The 24,640-nt window shown below is 39.1% G+C and overlaps 1 protein-coding gene across 2 annotated transcripts in view; it reads left to right on the top strand.

Annotated features, from left to right (window-relative positions):
* The window catches only part of SPATA9 (spermatogenesis associated 9), a 42,030-nt gene that overhangs the window by 8,145 nt on the left and 9,245 nt on the right, over positions 1–24,640 (top strand). For both annotated transcript variants that reach the window (XM_060201188.1, XM_007531420.2), the window contains exon 3: positions 7,278–7,505. In XM_060201188.1, the coding sequence (XP_060057171.1) occupies positions 7,278–7,505 (228 nt within the window). The remainder of the gene's footprint in view (positions 1–7,277; positions 7,506–24,640) is intronic.

Genomic DNA, 24,640 nt, shown 5'->3' with positions numbered 1-24,640 from the left:
CATCTAAACTTACACACTTTGCAACCAATTCCAGGATTCTTAGACTATGAGCCTAAATAGATATATAAATGAGAGAAGAGAAAAATAAATGGTGGGGTTCTTAATTTGAAGTCAACATTTAAAGGTACATGCATGATCTTTTAAGCAGCAATGTAGCATTAAAGAAAAGAAAATATATAAGATAGATGTGGGACAAAATGAGAAAGTTGGTAGCTCAAAAAGGAAAATCCTTATTAAATTTTTATTAGCAATCATAAAATATTAGCTCACTACAGATATTAAATTGAAATTGGCTTATTAAAAGGAGAGAGAGAAGGAGGAGAAGTCATCTCATTCTGCATTTAAAGGTATTTTAGTACTCTCTCCTTGGATTCCCAGAGAAACAAAGAACCAGCAACACTGGACATCCTGTACTCAGATTTGGTTTCTAATACTTTATTTTAAAACACTCCATGATGGTTTTTTTTGGAAATGGTTTCCTAAAGCCCAACATCAAGAAAAATAAAAACAAAAAGAACCCAATGGGTTGATATCAAACTGAAAATCTTCACAGCAAAAGAAATCATCTTCACAACGAAGCAACATTCTACAGAAAGGAAGACAATATCTATGAGTCATACATCTCACAAAAGGACTCATACGCAGAGAGAGAATTCAGCAAAAACAAACCATGCAAAAACGCTGAAAAGATCTAAACGACTTCTCATTGCAGGAGATCTTGAGATAACCAACAAATATGTGAAAAAAATGCTTAGTTGCTGATAGTCACAGAACTGCAAATTAAGGTAATAAGGATATATCGTCTCAAACTTGTGAGAATGTCATATATTGAAAAAAAAGAAGGAAGCAAGTTTCCAGTGAGAATGTGGTGCAAAAAAGGAACCTTTTAACATTGCTGGTGGGAATGTAAACTGGTCCAGACTCTGCAGAAAATAGTCTGGAATTTATCAAAATATTAAAAATCCTTCTACCATGTAACTCGGAAATTCTTCTAAGTATATGTCCAAAAACAAACACACACAAGCATACAAAGAGACAGTTTTTGCTTGTTTTTTTTGTTTGTTTGTTTTGTTTTGCCTGTATTCACTGTAGCACAATTTGTAGTAACTAAAATTTGGAAACAACCCAAGTGTCTACTGATGGACATGTGGTTAAGGAAGTTGTGGTTTATAAGCATGTAATAGAATACTACATGGTTGTAAGAAATGCTGAGATCTTCTGTTATGCTACAACTTGGATGGAAATAGAAAGAATAATGTTGTGTGTGTGTTGGGGGGGGAGATGAATACAGGCTAATCTCACTCTTAAGAGGGACTCAGGAAACAAATCAAGGGAGGAAAGTTAGTAAACTGTGGTCCATGCCAACAGATCCAAGGTCACAAAAGGATGGAGCCAAGGAGGGAGTAAGAGGGATTTAGAGACTCCAGACCTGCAAACAGGGACACGTTAGTGGTGGGAGATAGATGTTGAAGCCTTGGGGAGATTAAAACAATGTAACCCCCATGTGACAAGTTCTATAAATCAGCATTTCCTCAGTAAAGAAAAGTAAATGTGTGTGTGGTCTGGGAGGTGGCACATTGGACTCTCAAGCATGAGGTCCTGAGTTCAATCCCTGGCAGCACATGTACCAGAGTGATGTCTGGTTCTCTCTTTCTCCTCTTATCTTTTTCATAAATAAATTACAAAACTTTTTTTTAAAAAATGTATCTATTGTGGTCCGGGAGGTGGCACAGTGGATAAAGCATAGGACTCTCAAGCATGTGGTCCTGAGTTCAGTCCCTGGCAGCACAAGTACCAGAGTGATGTCTGGTTTTCTCTCTCTCTCTCTCTCTCCTTCTATCTTTCTCATTAATAAATAAATAAAATCTTTTAAAAAAAAATTTATCTGTAGTGTAAAAAGCAGCAATGGCCTCCTTGTGAATAAGTTGACTTTTTTTTGTTTTTTGTCTAATGACAGGGAAAATTAAGGCCATTAGAAACATTTTGTTGCCAGTGGTGGTGGTTCTCCCAGAGATATCTGGGAAGTTATCAAAGAAGAAAACCTTTTTAAAACCATGAAGGGAAGCACAGTTGTCAAAGTGTGACATTTGAACATTAGAGGAAGCAAAGATAACATTAATTAGGAACAGGATGAGTCTTTAAATATATGAATTAATGATAAGCTTAACGTGAGAAAGACAAAGTGTCCTAAAGCACATTGTAATACACACTTGAATTTTGCAAAACATTGCTTATAATAAATGCTATAATTTTTTCAACACTTTTTTGTAGAGTTTTGCTCAATTATCAGTTACAAGTAAGCTTGTTTTACACCTCATGATATAAGTGATATAGTTTTTGAAAGACAAGTATTTATTATTGAATTTCTTTACCAGAGCACTGCTTAGCTCTGGCTTATGGTGATATTGGGTATTGAACCTGGGACCTCTACTCTATCAGGTATGAGAAGCTTTTGCATAACTTGTATACTATCTCCCCCATTCCATAAAACAAATATTTAAAATGGGACAGGTGCATGGATCAATTTACCATAGTGTTTGGGGGAATAAATTAAAAAATTGGTTGATAGAAAAGCTTAAAGTCAAGTGATCCAGGCCAACATATACTAATCCCCAGTATCTTAAAAGATTTTACAAGATAAGAAGTAGGCAACTATAAAGTGTTGACTTTTCACATCTGCAAAATAAAGGGTCCCTAAAATGCTGAGTAGTTAGGCAGATAAGGTTTCAGTAACCGTGGAACTGCACACATTTTCCACTCCTGTCTGCTCTGCAATATGATCTTCAATTTCAGGCGATAAATCATAACAAGGAAGACAAAGTAAATTGCAGTTAGAAGTAAAACCAACCTACTCTAGCTACACCACCTTGAGGAAGAGTTTGGAGGAGAATCAGTCGATAAAGCAAACAGCAAAACATGGGGTCAAAGGAAAAACTGAATCTGAGGTGGGAGTAGATAGCATAATGGTTATGCAAAGGCACTCTCACGCTTGAGGCTCCAAAGTCCTAGGTGCACATCCACTACCTCACCATAAGCCAGAGATAAACAGTGCTCTGGTAAAAAGAATGGAAAAAAGAAAAAATAAGAAAGAAAGAAGAGAAAAAGAAAGGAAATTGAATCTGTCAGGGAGTTTTGGATACGTTGGTGTGTTTTCTCCGGTGTTTCCACAGTTGAAGCGGCTAATGACACAATTTACAACTGCACGTGCTTATTAGTTGGTTGTATGGATGGATTTGCTTGAAAATGTCTGGGCATTGTAATCACTGTAGCAGTTTACACTTTAGATTACACTTTTTTATTGTTGTCATAGCTGTTGTTGGATAGGACAGAAAGAAATCAAGAGAGGAGGGGAAGACAGAGAGGAGGAGAGAAAGACACCTGAAGACCTGCTTCACCACTTGTGAAGCGACCTCCTGCAGGGGGGATTACACTTTTTTTTTTACAGAAAATAATTGGGATATTTCTTTTTTCTTTCTTTTTTTATATATAAAAAGGAGACATTGACAAAACCATAGGATAAGAGGGGTACAACTCCACACAGTTCCCACCACCAGATCTCTGTATCCCATCCCCTCCCCTGATAGTTTTCCTACTCTTTATCCCTCTGGGAGTATGGACTCAAGATCATTGTGGGATGCAGAAGGTGGAAGGTCTGGCTTCTGTAATTGCTTCCCCGCTGAACATGGGCATTGACAGGTCGATCTATACTCCCAGCCTGCCTCTCTCTTTCCCTAGTAGGGAAGGGCTCTGGGGAAGCAGACCTCCAGGACACATTGGTGGGGTTGTCTGTCCAGGGAAGTCTGGTCGGCATCATGCTAGCATCTGGTGGCGAAAAGAGAGCTAACATACAAAGCCAAACAAATTGTTGACCAATCATGGACCTAAAGGCTGGAGTAGTGCAGATGAAGAGTTGGGGAGGGGTCCTCCATTTTGTAGATAGCTAGTAGGCATATTTTAGTTATATTCCAAAGGGCCTGTGGCTATACTAGCTTTGTCTTTTTTTCCCCCTGAGCCTGAAATCTGATATACAGGTGGATCCAAGTTATTGTCTGGGGAAATGATGTCATGGCTGGAAAAGGGACAGAAAGCTGGATCAGGGAAGAGAGTAGCTCCCTAATACGGGAAAGGGGTATAAATAATGTTAGTAGAAGCATAGAGACCACAAGTAAGGTAATGAAATTTTTCAGTAAATCACAATAGGACATTAAGGGCTTAAGAAATACATTTTTTTTAGAATTAGCATTTACTTTATGTGTGTGTGTTGGTTAAATTATTGGATAGAGACAGAGAGAAACTGAGAAGGGAGGAGGAGACAGAAAAAGAGACAGAGAGACACCTGCAACCCTAAATCACTTGTGAAGTTTTTCCCCTGCAGGTGGAAACCAAGGGCTTGAACTGGGGGTCCTTGCACACTGTAATTTTTGTCCTGGACCCTCACCCCCACCCCCAAACCCTACCCATTAGGGAAAGGTAGAGACAGGCTGGGGGTATGGTTCAACCTGTCAATACACATGTCCAGTGGAGTAGCAATTACAGAAGGTGGACTTCCCACCTTCTGCTCCGTATAGAAATCTTTGGTCCATACTCCCAGAGGAAGTGTCATATCCTATCCAATAAGGGGATGTGATATGGCACTTTGGTGGTGGAAATTGTATGAATTGTACTCATCTTATTCTATAATCTTGTCGATCATTATTAAATCACTAATAATAAAAAAGAAGTTGAAAAATAAGCAAAACTTCAATTGGGTTTGGTGTATTGCACCAAAGTAAAAGCCTCTGGGATGGGGGTGGGGGTTCAGATCCTGGAACATGATGGTAGAGGAGGACCTAGAGGAGGTTGAATTGTTATGTGGAGAATTGAGAAATGTTACACATGTACAAACTACTGTATTTTACTGTAGACTGTAAACCATTAATCCCCCCCATAAAAAAAGACACCACAACATAAACAAAATGGAATACAACTCAGCTATTAACAATGGTCGATTCATCTTCTTCACCTCATCTTGGGTGGAGCTTAAAGGAATCATGTTAAGTGAGATAAGTTAGAAATAGAAGGATGAATATGGGATGATCTCACACATAGAAGTTGAAAAACAAGATCAGAGGAGAAAACACTAAGCAGAACTTGGACTGGGTTTGGTGTATTTCACCAAAAAGGACTCTGGGGTGGGGCGGGGGGAGGATTCAGGTCCTGGAACATGATGGTAGAGAGGACCTAATGGTGGTTGAATTGTTACGTGGAGAATTGAGAAATGTTACATGTGTACAAACTATTGTATTTTACTGTAGACTGTAAACCATTAACCCCCCCAATAAAGAAAAAACAAGATACCACACACAAAAAAACTTCATCCATGCCAGAAACAAAGAAAACATATATATTAGATAAAGGCAGAGAGAAATTTAGAAGGGAGGGGGAGATAGAGAGGGAAAGAGATAGACAACTGCAGTCTTACTTCACTCATGAAACTTTCTCCCTGCAGGTGAGGATCAGGGGCTTGAACTTGGGTCCTTACGTACTGTAATGTGTGTGCTTAACCAGGTGCACCACTACCAGGTCCCACTTGGATTCTTTTCTATGAATAGAAATGTCTATTTTGGAATAGGCAGCATGAAATTTTTTTGAAGGGTGGACACAATAGCCAGAATAAGACAGAAGGGCTGTGGTGGATTTACTGGAAATGTGCTGTCATGATAAACACTCCCAGAAAAAAAAAATTATGCACTTAACCAAGTGCACCATTGCCTGGTGCCACAACCACGGAATCATAAGAGAAGCACTGAATGTTAATGACAAAAATAACTAAGGAGGGGCTGAGGATGGACCACCTGGTTGAGCACACACATTACCATGCGCGAGGACTCAGGATCCAAGCACTCAGTCCTCACCTGCCGGCAGAGGGGAGGAGGCAGCAGGGAAGGGGAAGATCTTTACAGATGGTTAAGCAGCACCTCAGGTGTCTTTCTTTTTCCCTCTTTCCTTCTCCCCCTTCTCTCTCAATTTTTTCTCTCTGTATCCAATAAATAGAAGAATTTTAATTAAAAATAACGATAATGAAATGATTCCTTATGAATAAAGGTTGAGACATGTAAAAATATATATAAAACATACTAGCTCTTAGGCAAACCTATGGTATTCACTATAGACAAACATTTAGATAATGTTTGTAGTTATATATTTGAACTAAATAAATAAATATTTGGAGATTCATAGTTACCTATGAATGTTATTATCCAAAACATCCTATTCAAGTTATATCCCAGTGAGCCAGAGTACACCATAAAAATACTTAGGTGAAAAATGGCAACTGTATTTGTCTGTTTCCTGGAATGCAGTCTAGACACACTTTACTGTGGTTCACTCTAGCAGAGTCAAGAAAGAACTCTATGGGCAGAGGGTAGATAGCATGATGGTTATCATAATGGTTAGATAGCATAATGGTGGGGTGGGGGGAGGATTCAGGTCCTGGAACATGGTGGTAGAGAGGACCTAGTGGGGGTTGAATTGTTACGTGGGGAATTGGGAAATGTTACATGTGTACAAACTATTGTATTTTACTGTAGACTGTAAACCATTAATCCCCCCAATAAAGAAAAAACAAGATGCCACACACAAAAAAAAACTTCATCCACGCCAGAAACAAAGAAAACATATATATAATGTTTTCTCCAAAGTCCCAGGTTCAATCCCCCACACCACCATAAGTCAGAGCTGAGCAGTGCTCTGGTTTAAAAAAAAAAAAAGAAAGAAAGAATTCTACGTTGTGTCTTGGTAATGCTTAAATTTTTATATCAGAATGCCTTTAGAAGTAATAGTTGCTTAGGCTTGTTGATTATTATACAAGGTAATGATTTTTATTTTTAAAGTGTGTGCTCTACTACACACGTATTATGTGTGTTACATCTTATTTTTTAAATTCTAAAATAAAATGAATTTTAGTCAAATCATTAAGTCAAACAAAATATTTGAATGAGAATTGTTTACTTTTGAAATAGTTCTTGAAATTAATGCAAAATTCAGATTAAAAATAAAAAGGCTGTACCTTTTGAATCGCAGCTTTGATTCTAGATAATTATCCCAAGGGGGGAAAAAAACCTCATGTATTTAATAAAGATTTAAGTTCATGGGAAGTGAAATATAATTACTGGATACAAAGTATGTTTGACACACCAAGATCCATTGATCTATAGTACTTGTATTTGTCAGTAGTAGATTTTAACAATGCACAGGAGAATTCTACATCAGTCACTTTTCAAAGCATTATTTTCCAGAAAAAAAACTCCGGACAAAAAAAATCCAAAATTAAAATGGCTATTGAGTTAGCCAAGATCAACAGAGGAACACTAATTGAAGGATTAAATAGCATATCCAGATCTTCCAAATCAGTGGCCAAACTTCTGCATCCTCAGCTTGCTTGTAGACTCTTGGAATTAAGAGACATATCTCATCGTCTGCTGAGGGAAGTTAATGCCCCAAAGCAACCCCTATATAACATGCAGGTATGTGAGTATTGCATATACACCAGATGTAGACCTTGTTTTATGTTTTTAAGAAATAATTTTAAATCGCAGGGGACAGGCGGTGGCACACCCAGTTAAGTTCACATAGTACTAAGTGCAAGGACCCACACAAGAATTCCTATTTCAGCCTCCAGTTCCCCACCTGCAGGGGGGATGCCTCAGAAGCGGCCAAGCAGGGGTGTTGGTGTCTTTCTCTTGCCCTCTCTACCTCTTCCTTCTCTCTCAATTTCTCTCTGCCCTACCCAACAAAAAGAAAAAGAAATAATTTGAAATGGCAGGATTCTAAAATCGAAAATGTAGCACATTAGGTTGACCTATGTATCAAACAAGGACAGTTAAGTAAGAGAAGTGACTAACTGGACTTTTTTGTTCAGTATATATTATGTGGCTTAAATGAATCTGATGATAATCTTTTTCTCTATTATCATTATATTGAACTCTATGAAACTATCAATTTCAAATGATTCAGCCTAAATAAAAGCACACGTTACCACTTTATTCCAAAGCCTGCAATCCTGGACAGTGGCTCACTTGGTAGAGTGTGTACCCATGTGAGGATCGGATTTAAATGCCCAGTCCTCCACCTGCAGGAGGGATGTTTCACAAATGGTGGAACACTGATGCAGGTATCTCTGTCCCTGTCTCATTTCACCTCTCTCTCCCTCTCACCCTGTACCAGGGAGAGGGAGAGAAGAGAGAGAGAGACAGAGAGAAAATGATCTCTGGGAATGGTAGAATCATGAAGTGAGGCAGGCTCTGAGTTCTAATAATCGCCCTGATGGAAAAAAAAAATCCTACAAACATTAAAAAAAATATTTGTTTTGTTCTCTCTTTCCCTTGACTTTGACATGTATCCAAGATAATTTTGCTTGATAAAACAGATTCAATATATTTCACTATGTCATATACTTAATTTTTTGAAGATTCATTCACTTATTAATGAGAAAGAGAGGGAGACAGTGAATACCAGAGCATCAGTGTGATGCTGGAAACTGAACACAAGACCTCATGTGTGAAACAGTCCAGTGCTTTACCCACTGTACCACCTCCAGGATCCAAATATCATATACCTAAATGATATTTTTAAATACCCATCAACATCCTAGTACATGTCAAATTGTACATTCTAATTATTTTACTAAAGCAGTATTTATTACATGTTGACAGTGGCAACTACTTTTTTTTTGTTTTTTGTTTTTTTTTTGCCAACAGGCCTGGGACTTCACACTTACATGATTCCACTACCCCTTTTTTCCCCCTAAATAGGGAGAAAGCTAAACACTACAACATTGTTCCACTATTTCTGAAGCGTCCCTTTTGCATGGTGCTTCCATATAGTGTTGGAGGCTCAGGCCTGGATCCTCAAGCACGTTAAAAGGTGTGCTCTATCCGGCCAGCCGGTAGAGCACTGGGTTAAGCGCACAAGAACCAGCTCAAGGATCCCGGTTAGAGCCCCCAGCTGCATTAGGGGGTCGCTTCACAAGCTGTGAAGCAGGTCTGCAGGTGTCTTTCTCTCCCCTTCTCTGTCATCCCCTCCTCTCTCAATTTCTCTGTCCTATCCAACAACAATAACAGCAACAACAATGGGGAAAAGATGGCTGCCAGGAGCAGTGTAGGCGCTGAGCTCCAAAGATAACACTGGTGGCAAAAAAAAAAAAAAAAAGTGCTCTCCTGGGTAAGCTATCTCCTGACTTCTAGACCAACTGCTTCCAGTAGTTTTAAGAAAAATGTTTTCAGTATATTTTTTTTCTAAAGTTGATGATACTGAATTATAGGCTGTTGTTTTTTTAATCTAGACATTATCCAAAATGCCCTACATGTTTGCTACAAAAGTTTCAGAATTTTGCATGTATGTCAGTTAAACCTCAAAGTGAATTAATTTTTAACTATTGTGTTGAAAAATGGAAAAAATGACTCAGGGTGATATAGTCATTTTTTTTCCTTTATTGAAGGATTAATGGTTTATAATCAACAGTAAAATACAGTAGTTTGTATATATCTCACATATCTCAGTTTTCCACATAACAATCTAACCCCTACCCAGGATCTGCTTTGTGTTTTCTGTTCTTATTTTTCAGTCTATGCCTATGAAGATGTATTCATTTATGTAATTAAATAATTCTGAGTTGATAAAATTTTAGGCATTGCTGTATATAAATGTTCAAATGATGGATGTCTGTAGGATTTTTTTTCTCCATCTTCTGATTCTGTTTTCTCTGAGTTGTATAAAGTCCATTCCTAGGCTTTTGTCTCATGGTCAAATGGTCATTTTTAGCAGTTCCAAGGACTTCATCCTCCCAAGTTCAGTTGCAACAACAACAGCAACAACAAAAAATGGTAATCCTTAACCTCTCTTAAGAAATGGTTTACCTCTTGACTAAGGAAATAGAATGCACTGATTGACTAAGGACTCACTAGTGATTTCTCTCTAGAGTTGAAATTGGAGCTCCATCCAGATCACATGGCCTGAGAACAAGGAAAAGATTAATTCCCCCATAAGGTGGGGGGGTTTGAAAAGATGAGAAAATTCATGATAAATGGCTACAGTCAACAAAACAGACATTATATTGGAATTTCTCTTTGATCAAAGATCAGCATTTCCAAAATTTATTCTATATTTCAACTTTGAATTTTTCTGAAAATACTATTTGTAAAAGCTCCCCGTTAATACCTGCTGTTTTGCTTCACTGTTTATTTGTGTATTAGACCTAGAGTTGTAGTTTTTTAATAGAAGGTTGATATAGAAATGATTTCTGTATTTATTATGAAATCATTTAAAGACACTGCCCATTTATGTTATTCAGAGTTTTTGCTTTGTTCTTCTGCTTAATCAAAACTTTGAAGGAACAGACTTCTTACATTATTTGCAAGAAAACATATTGGTCTGTCACAGTTATATAAACACACACACACACACACACACACACACACACACACACTCACTCACTCACTCACTCACACACTGACCTTGAGTCAAAGACAAGGATTACTTATTATTCACAGCAAAAGCAACTGCTTGTGTCAGTTCCCACAGGACAATCTGGCAAAAGCCAGATGTTGCTTGTGCATTGTAGTATTTTAATCTCTGGAAATGAAACCTGAAAATTGGTGACTTATCTTTTTTTACAAGGATAGTGGTATATCTGTCTATCTCCAGAGGGGGGGTTGGGAAATAAGAGATATTATCCTGGTATAAATGTAGGCAAATATCTCTGAAAAGGAAGAAGAGGGTATTATATTTAGTGCCCTGTCACATATATTGGGAGCATCATCTCTTAATCTCTCCAGAGGGATATACTGTCTCTGTCTTCCAAACGTGTTTGCTACTCAGTCATGTTTTTTGTTCCAAAGTTCCACTCCAGACAGGAGTGAGAAACATCCCTACAGAATTGCCTTTCAAATTTCATAAAATTCAATGACAGAAAAGTGACCTGTCTTTTCAGTTGAATTTATATTTCCTTTTATTCAGTAGTTAGAACTATAAAACACAATGTTTCTTTTTCCTGACTGGCAGTAAGATTCACAGGTAAATTCAGAGTTTAATTGTGATAATTTATTCCAGAAACTTGAGATGAAAGAAACAAATTGAAGGATTAAGTGACTTATTCAAGTCATTTATGCTGACTGTATTTTGACATCAATTCAAAACTAACCCCTACAAAGTCTCCTTTCTTTTGTTCTTCTAATTTTCTTAGAATTTAGTCTTAATTTTTAAATTTTTTATCAGTAAAATATTCCAACATACATCTAAAAGCAGTTTATGGGGGGAGCAACAGTGGTGCACCTGGCTAAGCATACACATTAAGTGATCAAAGACCCAGGGTCAAACCCTGGTCCCCACTTGAAGGGGGAAAGCTTCAGGTGTGGTGAAGCAAAGCTGCAGGTGTCTCTGTCTCTTTCCCTTTCTATCCCCCCCCCCAATTTCTGTCTCTATTTAGTAAAATAAAAATAAAAGTAGTTTATTGGAAGTTTCACCAAAATTTGAATGGGTAGTTGTTATTTTTAGTTGTTCTATACTGCTTTAGACATAGGCTTTATAAAAAATATAATTAATCAAGCCCCCGGCTCCTCACCTGCAGGGGAGTCACTTCACAAGCGGTGAAGCAGGTCTGCAGGTGTCTATATTTCTCTCCCCCTGTCTTCCCCTCCTCTCTCCATTTCTGTCTTAGCCAACAACAACGGCATCAATAACCGCAACAATGTTAAACAACAAAGACAACAAAAAGGGAAAATAAATAAAGAAATATAATTAATCATTACATTACCAAACATATAGTGGTTACATATAATCATTATAACCAAATATGTCAATAGTCCCCCCCTTTACCTCTACCAAATTTAATCATCCTAAAATTCATATCAGTATTTCCATACTGGTCTTTATTTTTTCACTACAAAATTTGTATCCTTCCATAACTTATGTATATTTTGAACTCATATGAATAGAGTAGCACCTCAATAATTGTTGATAATTGGCTCCAGAAACTGGTACAAATGATGGAAATAGTAAGCACTAGACATGAGTATGTCTGTGGGTTTCAAACTACTGGGAAACTAATGTGTTGGTCTTTCTTTTGTTCTAAGAGACAGAATGTAGGGTTTTATGCTGATTCATACAAGTTTTTTTTAAATATTTATTTATTTAATATTTATTTATTCCCTTTTGTTGCCCTAGTTGTTTTATTGTTGTAGTTATTATTGTTGTCATCGTTGTTGGATAGGACAGAGAGAAATGGAGAGAGGAGGGGAAGACAGAGAGAGGGAGAGAAAGATAGACACCTGCAGACCTGCTTTACCGCCTGTGAAGTGATGCCCCTGTAGGTGGGGCTTGAACCGGGATCCTTAGCCAGTCCTTGCACTTTGTGCCACGTGCACTTAACCCGCTGTCATACAAGTTTTTTATAATACATTTTATTATTTTTAATTTGATAGGGCAGAGAGAAATTAAGAGAGTGTGGGGAGGGAGAGAGAGAGAAAGAGAAACAGAGAGACATCTGCAGTACTTGTTTTACCACTTGTGAAGCCTCCCCTCTGCAAGTGGGGACCAGGGGCTCAAACCTGGATCCTTGTGCGTGAAATCTTTGTTAAAAAGTCAAAATGGGGGGTGGGGTACATGTGGGTCATCATTCACCAGATAGAGGTCTGCTAACCCCCAACTCCAGGAGGGATCCAGTGGGCAACCAGAAACACCCATGTCAGTCATTCCATCTCATAGATGTCAGATTGCATGAGCAGAGTTCATCTGGGATGTGCAAGTATGAGAGATGCTCAGCTGGAGGTGAAGCGGGAAAGTGTAGAGGGTTCCTAGTACTATATTAGGCAGTCTTCACAGTCACCAGATCTTAAGAAAGAGTGCTGGAACTTGGATGACTTTCCCCTTCCTCCTCCATAGTTGCCACCCTACCCCCTCCAGGCTCACTTAATTCTTCATAGTTAATACCACTTCCTTCTCCCCTAGATTTACTTTTTCCTCTGTGCCTTCCAACACCAACTCACTTATACTCATTCCCTTCTTCACAGTTGCCAGCACTTCCTCCACCAGATTAATCTCCTCTTTCATCACTGCACTATTGTCTCTTACAGCCTCACTTTCTTTTCCAGTTGCCACCACTTCCTCTCCCTCCAGATTCACTTTCTTTTTCCACAGTTGGCACCACTTCCTCCTCCAGATTCACTTCCTTTTTCCACAGTTGCCACCACTTCCTCCTCCAGATTCACTTCCTTTTTCCACACTTGGCACCACTTCCTCCTCCAGATTCACTTCCTTTTTCCACAGTTGGCACCACTTCCTCCTCCAGATTCACTTCCTTTTCCATGGTTGTCATTGCTTTTTCATCCAAATTCATTTCCTTCCCCACAGCTGTCATTACCACCCCTTCCAGATTCACTTCCTTCTTCAGAGATGCCACTAAATTCCTTTCCATGTTCACTTCATCTTCCATGACCAACACTTTCTCCTCCTGACTCACTTCCTTTTTCATAGTTGCCATCTATTCTTTATCCCGGTTCACTTTCTTCATACTGCTACCGCCCCCTCTTCCAGATTCAGGTATTCCCTGCCCCCAGTAGTTCTTTTGTTTTGAGGTAAGTTTGGTTTATAAGACTATAAATGTTTTAGAAACACAGTTTCTCATCTCTTCAAAATATATTACCACACACTGCTTCTGTTAAAACACAAAATATCCCTCCCTCAAAGTCTATTGGATTCCCTTTCCAGCCTGGCAATCTACACCCATTTCCCCACACCCGACATGCAACACGATCATCTTCGATAATCTCAGTTCCCTTTCTTTCTTTCTTTCTTTCTTTCTTTCTTTCTTTCTTTCTTTCTTTCTTTCTTTCTCTCTCTCTCTTTCTTTCTTTTCTTTTTCTTTTTTCCCACAGGGTTATTGCTGGGGCTTGGTGCCTGCACTATGAATCTACTACTCCTTTGGCTATTTTTTTTTTTTTCAATTTTTTGGATAAGACAGAGAGAAATTGAGAGTGGAGTGGACATTAGAGATGGAGAGATAAAGACACACGCAGACCTGCTTTACTGCTCATGAATTGATGCACTCTGCAGGTGGGGAGCGGGGCCTTGAACTGGGGGCTTAAACCGGGACCCTTGAGCAGGTCCTTGTGCTTCATACTATATATGCTTAACCTAGTGTGCCACCACCTGCCCCCTTTTGTCTTATTTATTTCCTACATATGAGAGAGAGAGCATTCAACATTTTCATTTTATACAAGCCACTTTAGAATTTTCTGTAGGGATGGTTTAGTGGTAAGAATTCCTTTTATTGGGCTAGGGAGACAGCATAACGGTTCTGCAAAAGACTTTCCTGCTGGAGACTCCAGGTTCAATCTCAATTACCACCACAAGCCAGAGCTGAGCAGTGCTCTGCTTTCTATGTGTGTCTTTCTCTCTGTGTCTCTATCATTAAAATGAATAAAATATTTAAAAATATCAAAATGTCTGTAATTGTTGCTTTTCAAATAAGAAAAGCTTTTCACTACTTGAATCCCAATTGACTGCCTGGTTGGACAGAATATTCTTGAGTGGATTTTTTCCATGCAAAATTCTGACTAAATCCTGGCAGTTCTTGCTAGCCTTCAGAGTTTATGATGAGAAATCAATAGTCTTTAGTGGTTCACTTACAGGTAACTCTCTGCTTTGATCTTTGCCATTTAACTATTATGTACTGTGGTGAGCTTAAATTTTCCTTTCTTTCTTTCCTTTTACCTTTTTATTTTTTTCTAAGCTTTTAAACTTCCTATGTCTCAAAGTATTTTTCCTTCAGTTTGGGGTAGATTCTCAGTTTATATCTTCTCAGATAAGAATTCTATCCCTGAGTATGATTTGAATGTTGGTCCTCTTGATAGTGTCAAATAGTACTATTACCTTCATTTGTTTTAGTTCTTCTTTCTTGTTGCTGATCTTTAAATAGATTCATATATATATTTACCAGAGCACTGTTTAGTTCTGGTTAGTAGTGGTGCAGGGGATTTAACCTGGAACTTTGGAGTCTCAGGCATGAGTCTCTTTGCATAACCATTATGCTATCTACCTCCTGTTCCCTCTATTTTGCTTTCCTGTTTACCACTTTGACCTTTGGCTTCTGTCTTTCCGTAGATATTTGTCTTTATTATAATCAGTTACTGCACTCTTTATCTTTTTTAATTTTATTCTTTCATACTTTCCCTAACCATTGAGACTTTTCTTTCATATAACATTTCATTTCAGTGAGAATCCTTAGGGCCATCACTTCGAAGTCTTCTTTGAGAACTTTGTGTAGCTCTGTTGAACTTGAGATTTTCTTCAACTGCTGTCTTGGTTCATCATTCCAGGTGATTTCCTCTGTGTTCTTATTTTGTTTAGTGCCCTGTGAGGACCAGAGCTAGATGTCTGTGTTTGAGCAGACCCAGGATGTGACTAGTGACAATCACAAGTGCCTGAGACTGTAGAGATTTCAGGTGTATCTGAAACTGTAATAGACTGTACACCATAAATTGCTTCTCCCTGGTTCCACCTTGGGTCTGTTACTATGGAAACTGAATTCCAGTGTGGTTGTTTTCAAGGTGCCACAATCTTCTGAAATGTTGCTGCTATAATTCCCATTTACTTTATAGCTTTCAGTCTGCCCTGATCTCATAATTAAAGTCCTGTCTTGTAGATTTCTTCTTGATTGAGCTTTATTGTCAAATGAAATAGGGTGGTGCAGGACAAAGTGAGGTCACAAGCAGCCAGAGTAGTGGGGGCCATAGACCACAGAGTGTGGTTTCTCACTTCAACATGAGAAAGGTGACTATGAATTACTATTTTTTTTGCCTCCAGGGTTATTGCTGGAGTTTAGTGCCTGCACTGCAAATCCACTGCTCCTGGGGACCATTTTTTTCCCATTCTGTTGCCCTTGTTGTTGTTGTCATTATTATTGTTGTCATTGCTGTTGTTGTGTTGCATAAGACAGAGAAATGGAGAGAGGAGGGGAAGACAGAGAGGGGGAGAGAAAGACAGACACTTGCAGACCTGCTTCACTGCCAGTGTAGCGACCTCACTGCAGGTGGGGAGCCAGGGGCTCGAACCAGGAACCTTAAGTCAGTCCTTGTGCTTTGCCATGTGCGCTTAACCTGCTGTGCTACCGCCCAGCCCCCCTATAAATTACTCTTTACCTTTAGTAAAGTGTGTCCTCACTGACTAGATACTGAGATTTTTGTCTATTGTTATGGTAGCTTGTCTGAGATTCAAGCCTGTTTCTGTGTGGGACTTCACATACATGCTGTAGCTTTGCTGTTATAGAGATAAAGGAATTCAGAACCTGCTCATCAACCATCTTGACTTTGCTCCTTGCTTTGCCTTTTAGCTCCCACTTTGTTTCTCTCTCTTCGTCTTTTTTTTTTTCCTTCTTTCTTTTTTTTCTTGCCTCCAAAAAAAATTTGAAGGGCTTGGTGCCTACACCACGAATCCACTGCTCCTGGAGGCCATTTTTTCCCTTTTTTTGCCTTTGTTGTTGTTTTATCATTGTTGTGGTTGTTATTATTATTGTTGTTGTTGATATCGTTGTTGGATAAGACAGAGAGAAATGGAGAGAGGAGGCGAAGGCAGGAGGAGAGAAAGATAGACACCTGCAGACTTGCTTCACTACTTGTGAAGCGACTGCCCTGCAGGTGGGGAGCCAGGGTCTCGAGCCAGGATCGTTACTCCGGTCCTTGCACTTTGCACCATGTGCACTTAACCTGCTACGGTACCGCCTGCCCCCCTAAACTCCTCTCTCTTCTTTGTTTTTTCTCTCTATAAAATTTATATTAAATTCTTTTACTTTGATTTTTATAAATAATGTATTATTTTCTTTTGGATTGTTGGAAAAGTCATGATTCAGTTCTTCACAGGAAAACAGAAAATATGTCAGGACTTTTTTTTTTAATTTATTCCCTTTTGTTGCCCTTGTTGTTTTATTGTTGTAGTCATTGTTGGATAGGACAGAGAGAAATGGAGAGAGGAGGGGAAGACAGAGAGGAGGAGAGAAAGATAGACACCTGGAGACCTGCTTCACCGCCTGTGAAGCGACTCCCCTGCAGGTGGGGAGCCGGGGTTCGAACCGGGATCCTTATGCCGGTCCTTGTGCTTTGCGCCGCCTGCGCTTAGCCCGCTGCACTACAGCCCAACTCCCATGTCAGGACTTTTTAAACAACCTAATAACTGTGTGTTAGAGGTTCCTTGTTAATTCAGTCTGCTGTGTTGCTGGTATCCAGCGTCCTTCAGCTCTACTTCTTAATGTCATCTTTTATAAATTTTAAGATTAGATTGTTAAGATTCCCTTTTAAAGATTTTTAAATTTTCATAAGAGAGACCAAAGCACTAATAAAGCCCTGACCTATGGTAGTGCCAGATATTGGATGTGGACCATCCGGGTCTCAGACACAAATGTCTGAAACACAGTTACTGCACCATTTCCCCCAGCCCTCTCCTCCTTTTTTTGGAGTAAGCGATGTATGGTTCTATGCTTCTTTCTTTTTAAATTATGATATATTTTTCTTTTCCTTTTTATTTACTTTTTTTTGCCACCAGGTTTAATATTGTGACTCAGTGCCCACATGACTCCACCATTTCTGGCAACCATTTTGTTGATAGTGAAAGAGAGTGAGAGACACACAGAGAGAAAGACAAGTGTTGTGAAACTTGCCCCTTGCAGGAGGGGACCAGGGACTTGAACCTAGGTTTTTGTACATGGTGTCAGGTACACTACTGAGTGAGCCACCAGCCACCTCTAATCCAATGTTTTTTTAATTCAGCAAATATTTAGTTTACACCTGACATGAAAGCTCAGTAGTTTAGGTATGAGGGATTCATAAATGTCAGTTATTTGCTCTATGTAGGGATGATATGCAAATAAGCAAGCGATATCAGTAGAATGAAACAAGTACAAAGTCAACATGTGCAAAGTGTGCTATGCAAACACCTAGGGGAGCATTCTCTGGCTTATGGTGGCGCGGAGGGTCTTGAATGGAACTTCAGAGCCTCAGGCATGAGAATCTCTTTGCATAACCACTATCTATTCCTACGCTGAGGAGCATATAATTCCAAAGAGTAGTTAGTATAGTTACCAAAATATTAACTAAATCTCAGACTTTAATTAGGAAAAAAATTAGTCTGGTAAAGAAATTGGAGACTCATTCCAGAAGAAAAGCAATGTAATTAAGATGCTGAGGTGTGAGAGAGCATGACTTACTTAAGGAATGTTGCTTGTTCCATGTGAGGGAAGTGAGGCGAGTGGGAACAGTTCTAGCTCAGAAATTTCAGGGTTGTTGAGATTCACGAGGAACAAAGAAGAAACTTTACTTGGGTAAAATATATCAGCTAGTGCAGAAAATCAGAACTGCCATTAAGAGGAAACTAAGCTGTATCAAGAAAGACATTTCAAAACTGAAGGCTTATTGAGGACAGAAACAGGAGTATGGTTAAGAGATCTGAAGGGTAGCTCAGCAATAGAGTGTCCCAGCTGTATTCAGTGCCCAGTACCAACCACGTGAGTGCAACAATGAGAACTCCATGGATGACGAAATAGTACTTAATTTTATGAGTGATTTAATACTGATTTATAAAATTACAAGATAACAGGGGTACAACTCTGCACCATTCCCACCACCAGAGAGTTCTGTGTCCCCATTCCCTCTACTGTTAGCTATAGCAGTTCTTCCAAGGTTGCAGACATGGCATAACTATTATTGCTACAACTATCTGTCTATATTTGTGTATATCTGCCCTCCCCCAACTTTTTTCTCCACGGTCCCATCTTCTCTTCCTTTCCAATATACACCTATATACATATACACCTATTACTATATCCAATGTCCCTCCCTTTTTCCTCTTCTTTCTCTGGGTCCTGATGGAGTTGGGCTCTGAAGCCCAGTTGGAGTTCAGGGGGTCATCTTCCCCTATCTTTTCTCCCCTACTGGAAGAATGGACCAAAATTCTTTTTGGCAGGTCAATCTATACCCCCAGCCTGTTCCTATCTTTCCCCAGTGGAGTAGGGCTCTGGAGAGGTGAAGTTCCAGGACGCATTGTGCACCTTCTATTTCTTCTGTTTCTCTCTGTGTCTCTTTCTCTCTCACTTGAAATATGAGGAGGTTGTTCAATGGTAGAAATACTGGGCTCAACCTCTAGTACTACATAATGAAAGTGTGCCAAAGGTCTAGGTAAGTGAAAAGAGCAAGAGTAGTGTATGCAGTGTGCTTGAGGTCAATGGTTTGAGCTGTGATGGGAAGTGCCCATGATGCCAAGGTATGCTGAGAGGTAAATGAGTGTCATAGCATGGAGGAGCTATATCAGATCGGTGCACAATTTTTCTCCTTTTCCATAGTAACAGAGTTCAGTTTAACCATAGTGAATTTCATCATGAATTCCTTAAAGAATTGTCAAGTTGCCTGTCAGTGTTGATCTTTGTATTGTGCAGAAGTAAAAGAAATCAAAGTTGGTATTACTGAGTGAAGGGGTATACTTTGTGGGCGCATGATGGGGTAGATAGATAGATAAATAGTTATAGATATAAAGTCAGGCCAGGGGCCAGGTGGTGGCACACCTGGTTAAGCACACACTTTACACAGTGCACAAGGACTCGGGTTCAAGCCCCCTGGTCCCCACCTTCAGGGGGAAAGCTCCACAAGTGATGAAGTAGGGTTGCAGATATGTCTCTGTCTCTTTCCCAATCTATCTCCCCCCCTCATCAGTTTCTCTCGGTCTCTATCTATAAAATAAAGTAAATTCAGCTCATACTTGTGGTCATGAGAGAACTACTGCAGTATCCAGTGGAGTGGATGAGGACACAGAACTCTGGTGGTGGGAATGTTATAGAAATATATTCCTATTATCTTAGGACTTTGTAAACCAATATTAAATTACTAATAAAAATGTCAAAAAATTTATTTATTAGAACTATTTTCAATTGAATTAAAATAAACAAAACACAAAAAAGAATGGGAGTCAGTCATGTCCAAATGACCACTTTTAAGAGATGTACCTGTGGTTGTTAACTCAAGTTTTCCTCAACCCCTTCCAAATCCTGGAGATCTGAAATTATAGTAATATAGCTTCAAGTCTTAATAAGGTATCTAAGGAATGAAAAACTCTTGAGAATTTTCTGGTGATTTCAACATCCTTAGCACCCGTACTTACAGAATGGTGCCTCCACTAAGCCTTGTAAGCTGCCTGGCTGAGTGAAACCTGCAGCTGCTCCAGGCCGCAGTGACCTAGATAATCAGCTTCAGTGCTGACTTCAGCCAAGACCCGTCAACTCCCAGACACAGTCTGTTGACTTTGGCAGGCCAAGTGCAGGGCCTAAGCATTCTGTCTTCCTGTGATAGAATCTTCCTTATAATGGCCTTAGAGATGACTATTTCCACTTCACATAGGGACTATGAACTGGTATAGACAGAAGATGGACAATAGTGAAAAAAATGTCTCAAAATTCCTGTGCCATAAGTGGATCTCAGTGAACCTTTGTTTGCTGTTTTAGAGTAAAGGTCAGAGAAACATATCTAAATAAAGATTCTTCTCAACCCTACCCATGTGAGATAAGACCAAAGTTTGGGGTTCAGAGTGTAAACCTCACATACAATAGGAACTTAGATAACTCCTTGATGGGCCTCTAGGAGGTTATTTTGGATAGTATAATTCAAGACCTGAAAAAAAAGGACAATACCTAGAAAGTGGAATCATTGGACTCTTAAAGGTATATTTCTCTAGGATGGCCAAGAAATTGGGACATATGAATTTTTAGCAATCAACCAGATTACTTTTTTTTTTGCTTACATTTCTTTTTATTTATTTATAAAAAAGAAACACTCGGGAGTAGGGTGGTAGCGCTGCAGGTTAAGCGCAGGTGGCACAAAGCGCAAGGACCAGCATAAGGTTCCCGGTTTGAGCCCCTGGCTTCCCACCTGCAGGGGAGTCGCTTCACAGGCGATCTGTAGGTGTCTATCTTTTTCTCCCCCTCTCTGTCTTCCTCTCCTCTCTCCATTTCTCTCTGTCCTATCCAGCAACAACAACATCAATAACAACAATAATAACAATAATAACCACAACAATAAAAAAAACAAGGGTGACAAAAGGGAATAAATATTTAAAAAAAGAATTAAGAAAAAAGAAAAAGAAACTGACAAAAACCATAGGATAAGAGGGGTACAACGCCACACAATTTCCACCACCAGAACTCCGTATCCCATCCCCTCCCATGATAGCTTTCCTATTCTTTTTTTTTAAATATTTATTTATTTATTTATTTATGAGAGGGATAGGAGGAGAGAGAAAGGACCAGACATCACTCTGGTACATGTGCTGCCGGGGATTGAACTCAGGACCCCATGCTTGAGAGTCCAATGCTTTATCTACTCCGCCACTTCCCCGACCACAGCTTTCCTATTCTTTATCCCCCTGGGAGTATGGACCCAGGGTTATTATGGTGTGTAGAAGGTGGAAGGTCTGGCTTTCGTAATTGCTTCCTTGCTGAACATGGGCGATGGCAGGTCGATCCACACTCCCAGCCAGTCTCTTTCATTCCCTACTCTGAATGTACTGCAGGATTTTAATGCTGGGATAAACAAAGTCAAATAACTTTTTTTAAGACTACCTAGACGTCTTACTTGTACTCATGAGTGTTCTGTGTTGCTAAGCAAAAATGGACATGTAGCTTTCCCAAGCATATAGGAAACACATGCTTTCTGGACGTATCGCTGATAAAACAAGGCCTGCTGTCACAGAAAACCAAACTTGGCCACACCAGCTTTTGCAGGAAGAGAAATTTGGCTTTATTGTCATTTGAACCCACAATCTAGGGCTGGTGTTTGTTAACTCATATTAAGCTCTCTCCCCCACCCCCACCCCCACCAAGGAGTGTTGGCCTTCTATGCATGTTGAAGTAGAGGAGGCTGGGAAAGTGAGGAGAGAGATAAAGAGGAAATCAGTGAGGAGTCAAAGGCCTCCAAAGTCCCACCTCCCACAAATCTTGCTCAAGAATTATGGCTCTTCAAACTTCCTCCTGGAAGAAATATCCATGATGGCTCTTAACTGTTCTATAGTATAACAGAAGGAAAAGACTATTGGGAAGAGAAACGGGGGTGAGTTCCCATGGCTGTACTATTGTTTCCAAAATCAAACTTTGTATATTAACTCTGGAGTTAAATTCAGTTCATAAATCTCTGGCCATCCCCTCCAAACCCAGTCCTTTTGTGGCCAAAATAAACATCAATCAGTGTTTCTTGCAATATTTGCTTGTGAGTTAGTTCAAACTTGTTTCTTTTATTGTCTTTGAGCTAGTTAAATCTCCAATCTTCAGATCTATAAGTAGACCTTTCTAAGTATTTTTGTAAACTACATATAGTTTGGTTTTCTTGTGATTTAGTTCATTATTACTGAAAGAATACAGATCCTTCTGTTATGAGACAACACTGTGAGTGGAAGAAGTGAAACAATAATTTGAAATAAACTTGAAGGTTGAATTTTTTTAGCTGTTCAAATAGCCACATGTCTTATTACATGTTTAAACTTAAAAAAAATGATTCTATAATAGTTTAAAAGTGCAAATAAAAGGGAGTCCAGCGGGAGAACAGTGGATTAAGTGCATGTGGTGCAAAGTACAAGGACTGGCATAAGGATCCCAGTTTCAGCCCCTGGCTCCCCACCAATAGGGGAGTCACTTCACAGGCGGTGAAGCAGGTCTGCAGGTGTTTATTTTTCTCTCCCCCTCTCTGTCTTCCCCTCCTCTCTCCATTTCTTTCTGTCCTAACATTGATGACATCAGTAACAACAATAAGAACTACAACAACAATAAAAAACAACAAGGGCAACAAAAGGGAAAATAAATAAATAAATAAATAAATATAATTTTTTAAATGCAAATAAAATTAACATAGCAAGATTAAGATACAATTTTTGAAATAATATGACTAAATAGACTCTATTTACCAAATTGTTGTTTATTTATCTCAGTTTTTGTCAAATACTATGTCTGTTCATAGCAAGCTGAAAGTGAGAGTGTGTTTATACTATGAAGAACATGTATTGCAATGAGTCATAAAAGTGAGAAATGGCCACTTGCCAATAACCACATAAATTCAGTAGGAAATATATTTCTTATAAGGTTTATTTTTTTTATATAAAACTAGCATGTAGGGGAGCTGGGCAGTAGCATAGCGGGTTAAGCACAAGTGGTGCAAGGACTGGCATAAGGATCGCAGTTCAAGCCCTGAGCTCCCCACCTGCAGGGGAGTCAATTCACAGGCGGTGAAGTAGGTCTGCAGGTGTCTATCTTTCCCCTTGTCTGTCTTCCCCTCCTCTCTCCATTTCTCTCTGTCCTCTCCAACAACAATGACATCAATAATAATTACAACAATAAAAAAGGGCAACAATAAAACTAGCATGTATGTAGTTAGAGCATTAAAAATGTCTTATAAAAATTACCTCTGGCAATATAGGCTCATTATGCAGAAGAATTACGTATGTCAAATACATGACTCATTTGTAAACCAATCAGTTTGAGTTACTTTTAGATGAAGGAAAAAATTTGAAAAAGAAATACGCAGTGAAACAGACACAGAATAATTTCTCATGCACGCAGACATGGATTTTATTGCTAGTGCCTATGGTGTAACAATGATTTAATAGGGTCCTCCAATATATTGATAAAAGCCATGAGTCCCTTTTCTGGTTTTGTTAAAGTGTATTTGCTTCTCTTCCTAGCATCTGCTCTGTACTTATGTGTTTGTATCCTTGCAGCCAAATAGTGAAATTCTAAACCATGCTATTATTTTAATTCTTCTAGCAAGAAAGAACAGCAGCTGCTTCATTTCCTGAAAACTCTTTCCAGATGTCAGGAATTCTGTAAAATCTTCCAGATTGATTGATGAAGACAGTGGGCTAAAACTGACCTTACCTACTCTCATGTATTGGAATATGGTCTGAAAAATAGGGAATAAGAAGTGACCCCCTCCTCCTTTAGCTAGATCCTCCTTATGAGGCTAGATCATTTTGGTTTCAGAATTTCCTTACTTCATTTCACTTGAGAAGGAGTGGTAGCACAAGTCAGCAAAAATTGAGTGAACAACAGACATTTGAAACAGGACCTGTTTGCTATAAGTTCAATAAAATGGTATCATGTGTTCAGAAGCACCTTTTAAAAAGCTGCACTAGTGGTAGTGGAAGTGGCTCGATGGTGGAGTGTAGGACTTGCATGCCTGAGACTCCTGGTTTGTTACCCAGTGGTGTTCTGGCTTCTCTTTCTCTCATGTGAAACTATCTCATATGAAATAAGTGATTTTTTTTTTAATCACTTTAATAGGGGACAAAATGTCTGTATGTTTTTTAGCTAGAGACAGAGTCAGAGAGGGCCAGTAAAGACCACAGAACTGAAGCTTCCTTTAGTATGTTGGAGGGCCCGGCTCTGTGTTGCATATATGGCAAAGCAGTACAGTATCCAAGTGAGCTATTTAGCTAGCTTGAAGAAATAATGACTTAACAAAGCTGTTGTCATCACAAGTGCACGGTTTCTTTTTTAAGTCATTTTACTGAGAAGTTAATGGTTTTATAGCACAGTTGTTGGCACATTAGCACCATTTTCGTCTTGTTATGATAGGTATCTTCAAAA

The sequence above is a fragment of the Erinaceus europaeus genome, chromosome 11 (genome assembly GCF_950295315.1).
Source record: "Erinaceus europaeus chromosome 11, mEriEur2.1, whole genome shotgun sequence".
NCBI classification, from domain to species: Eukaryota; Metazoa; Chordata; class Mammalia; order Eulipotyphla; family Erinaceidae; genus Erinaceus; species Erinaceus europaeus.
Note: the sequence above shows the minus strand (reverse complement) of the source record. Positions and strands in the feature narration are given on the sequence as shown.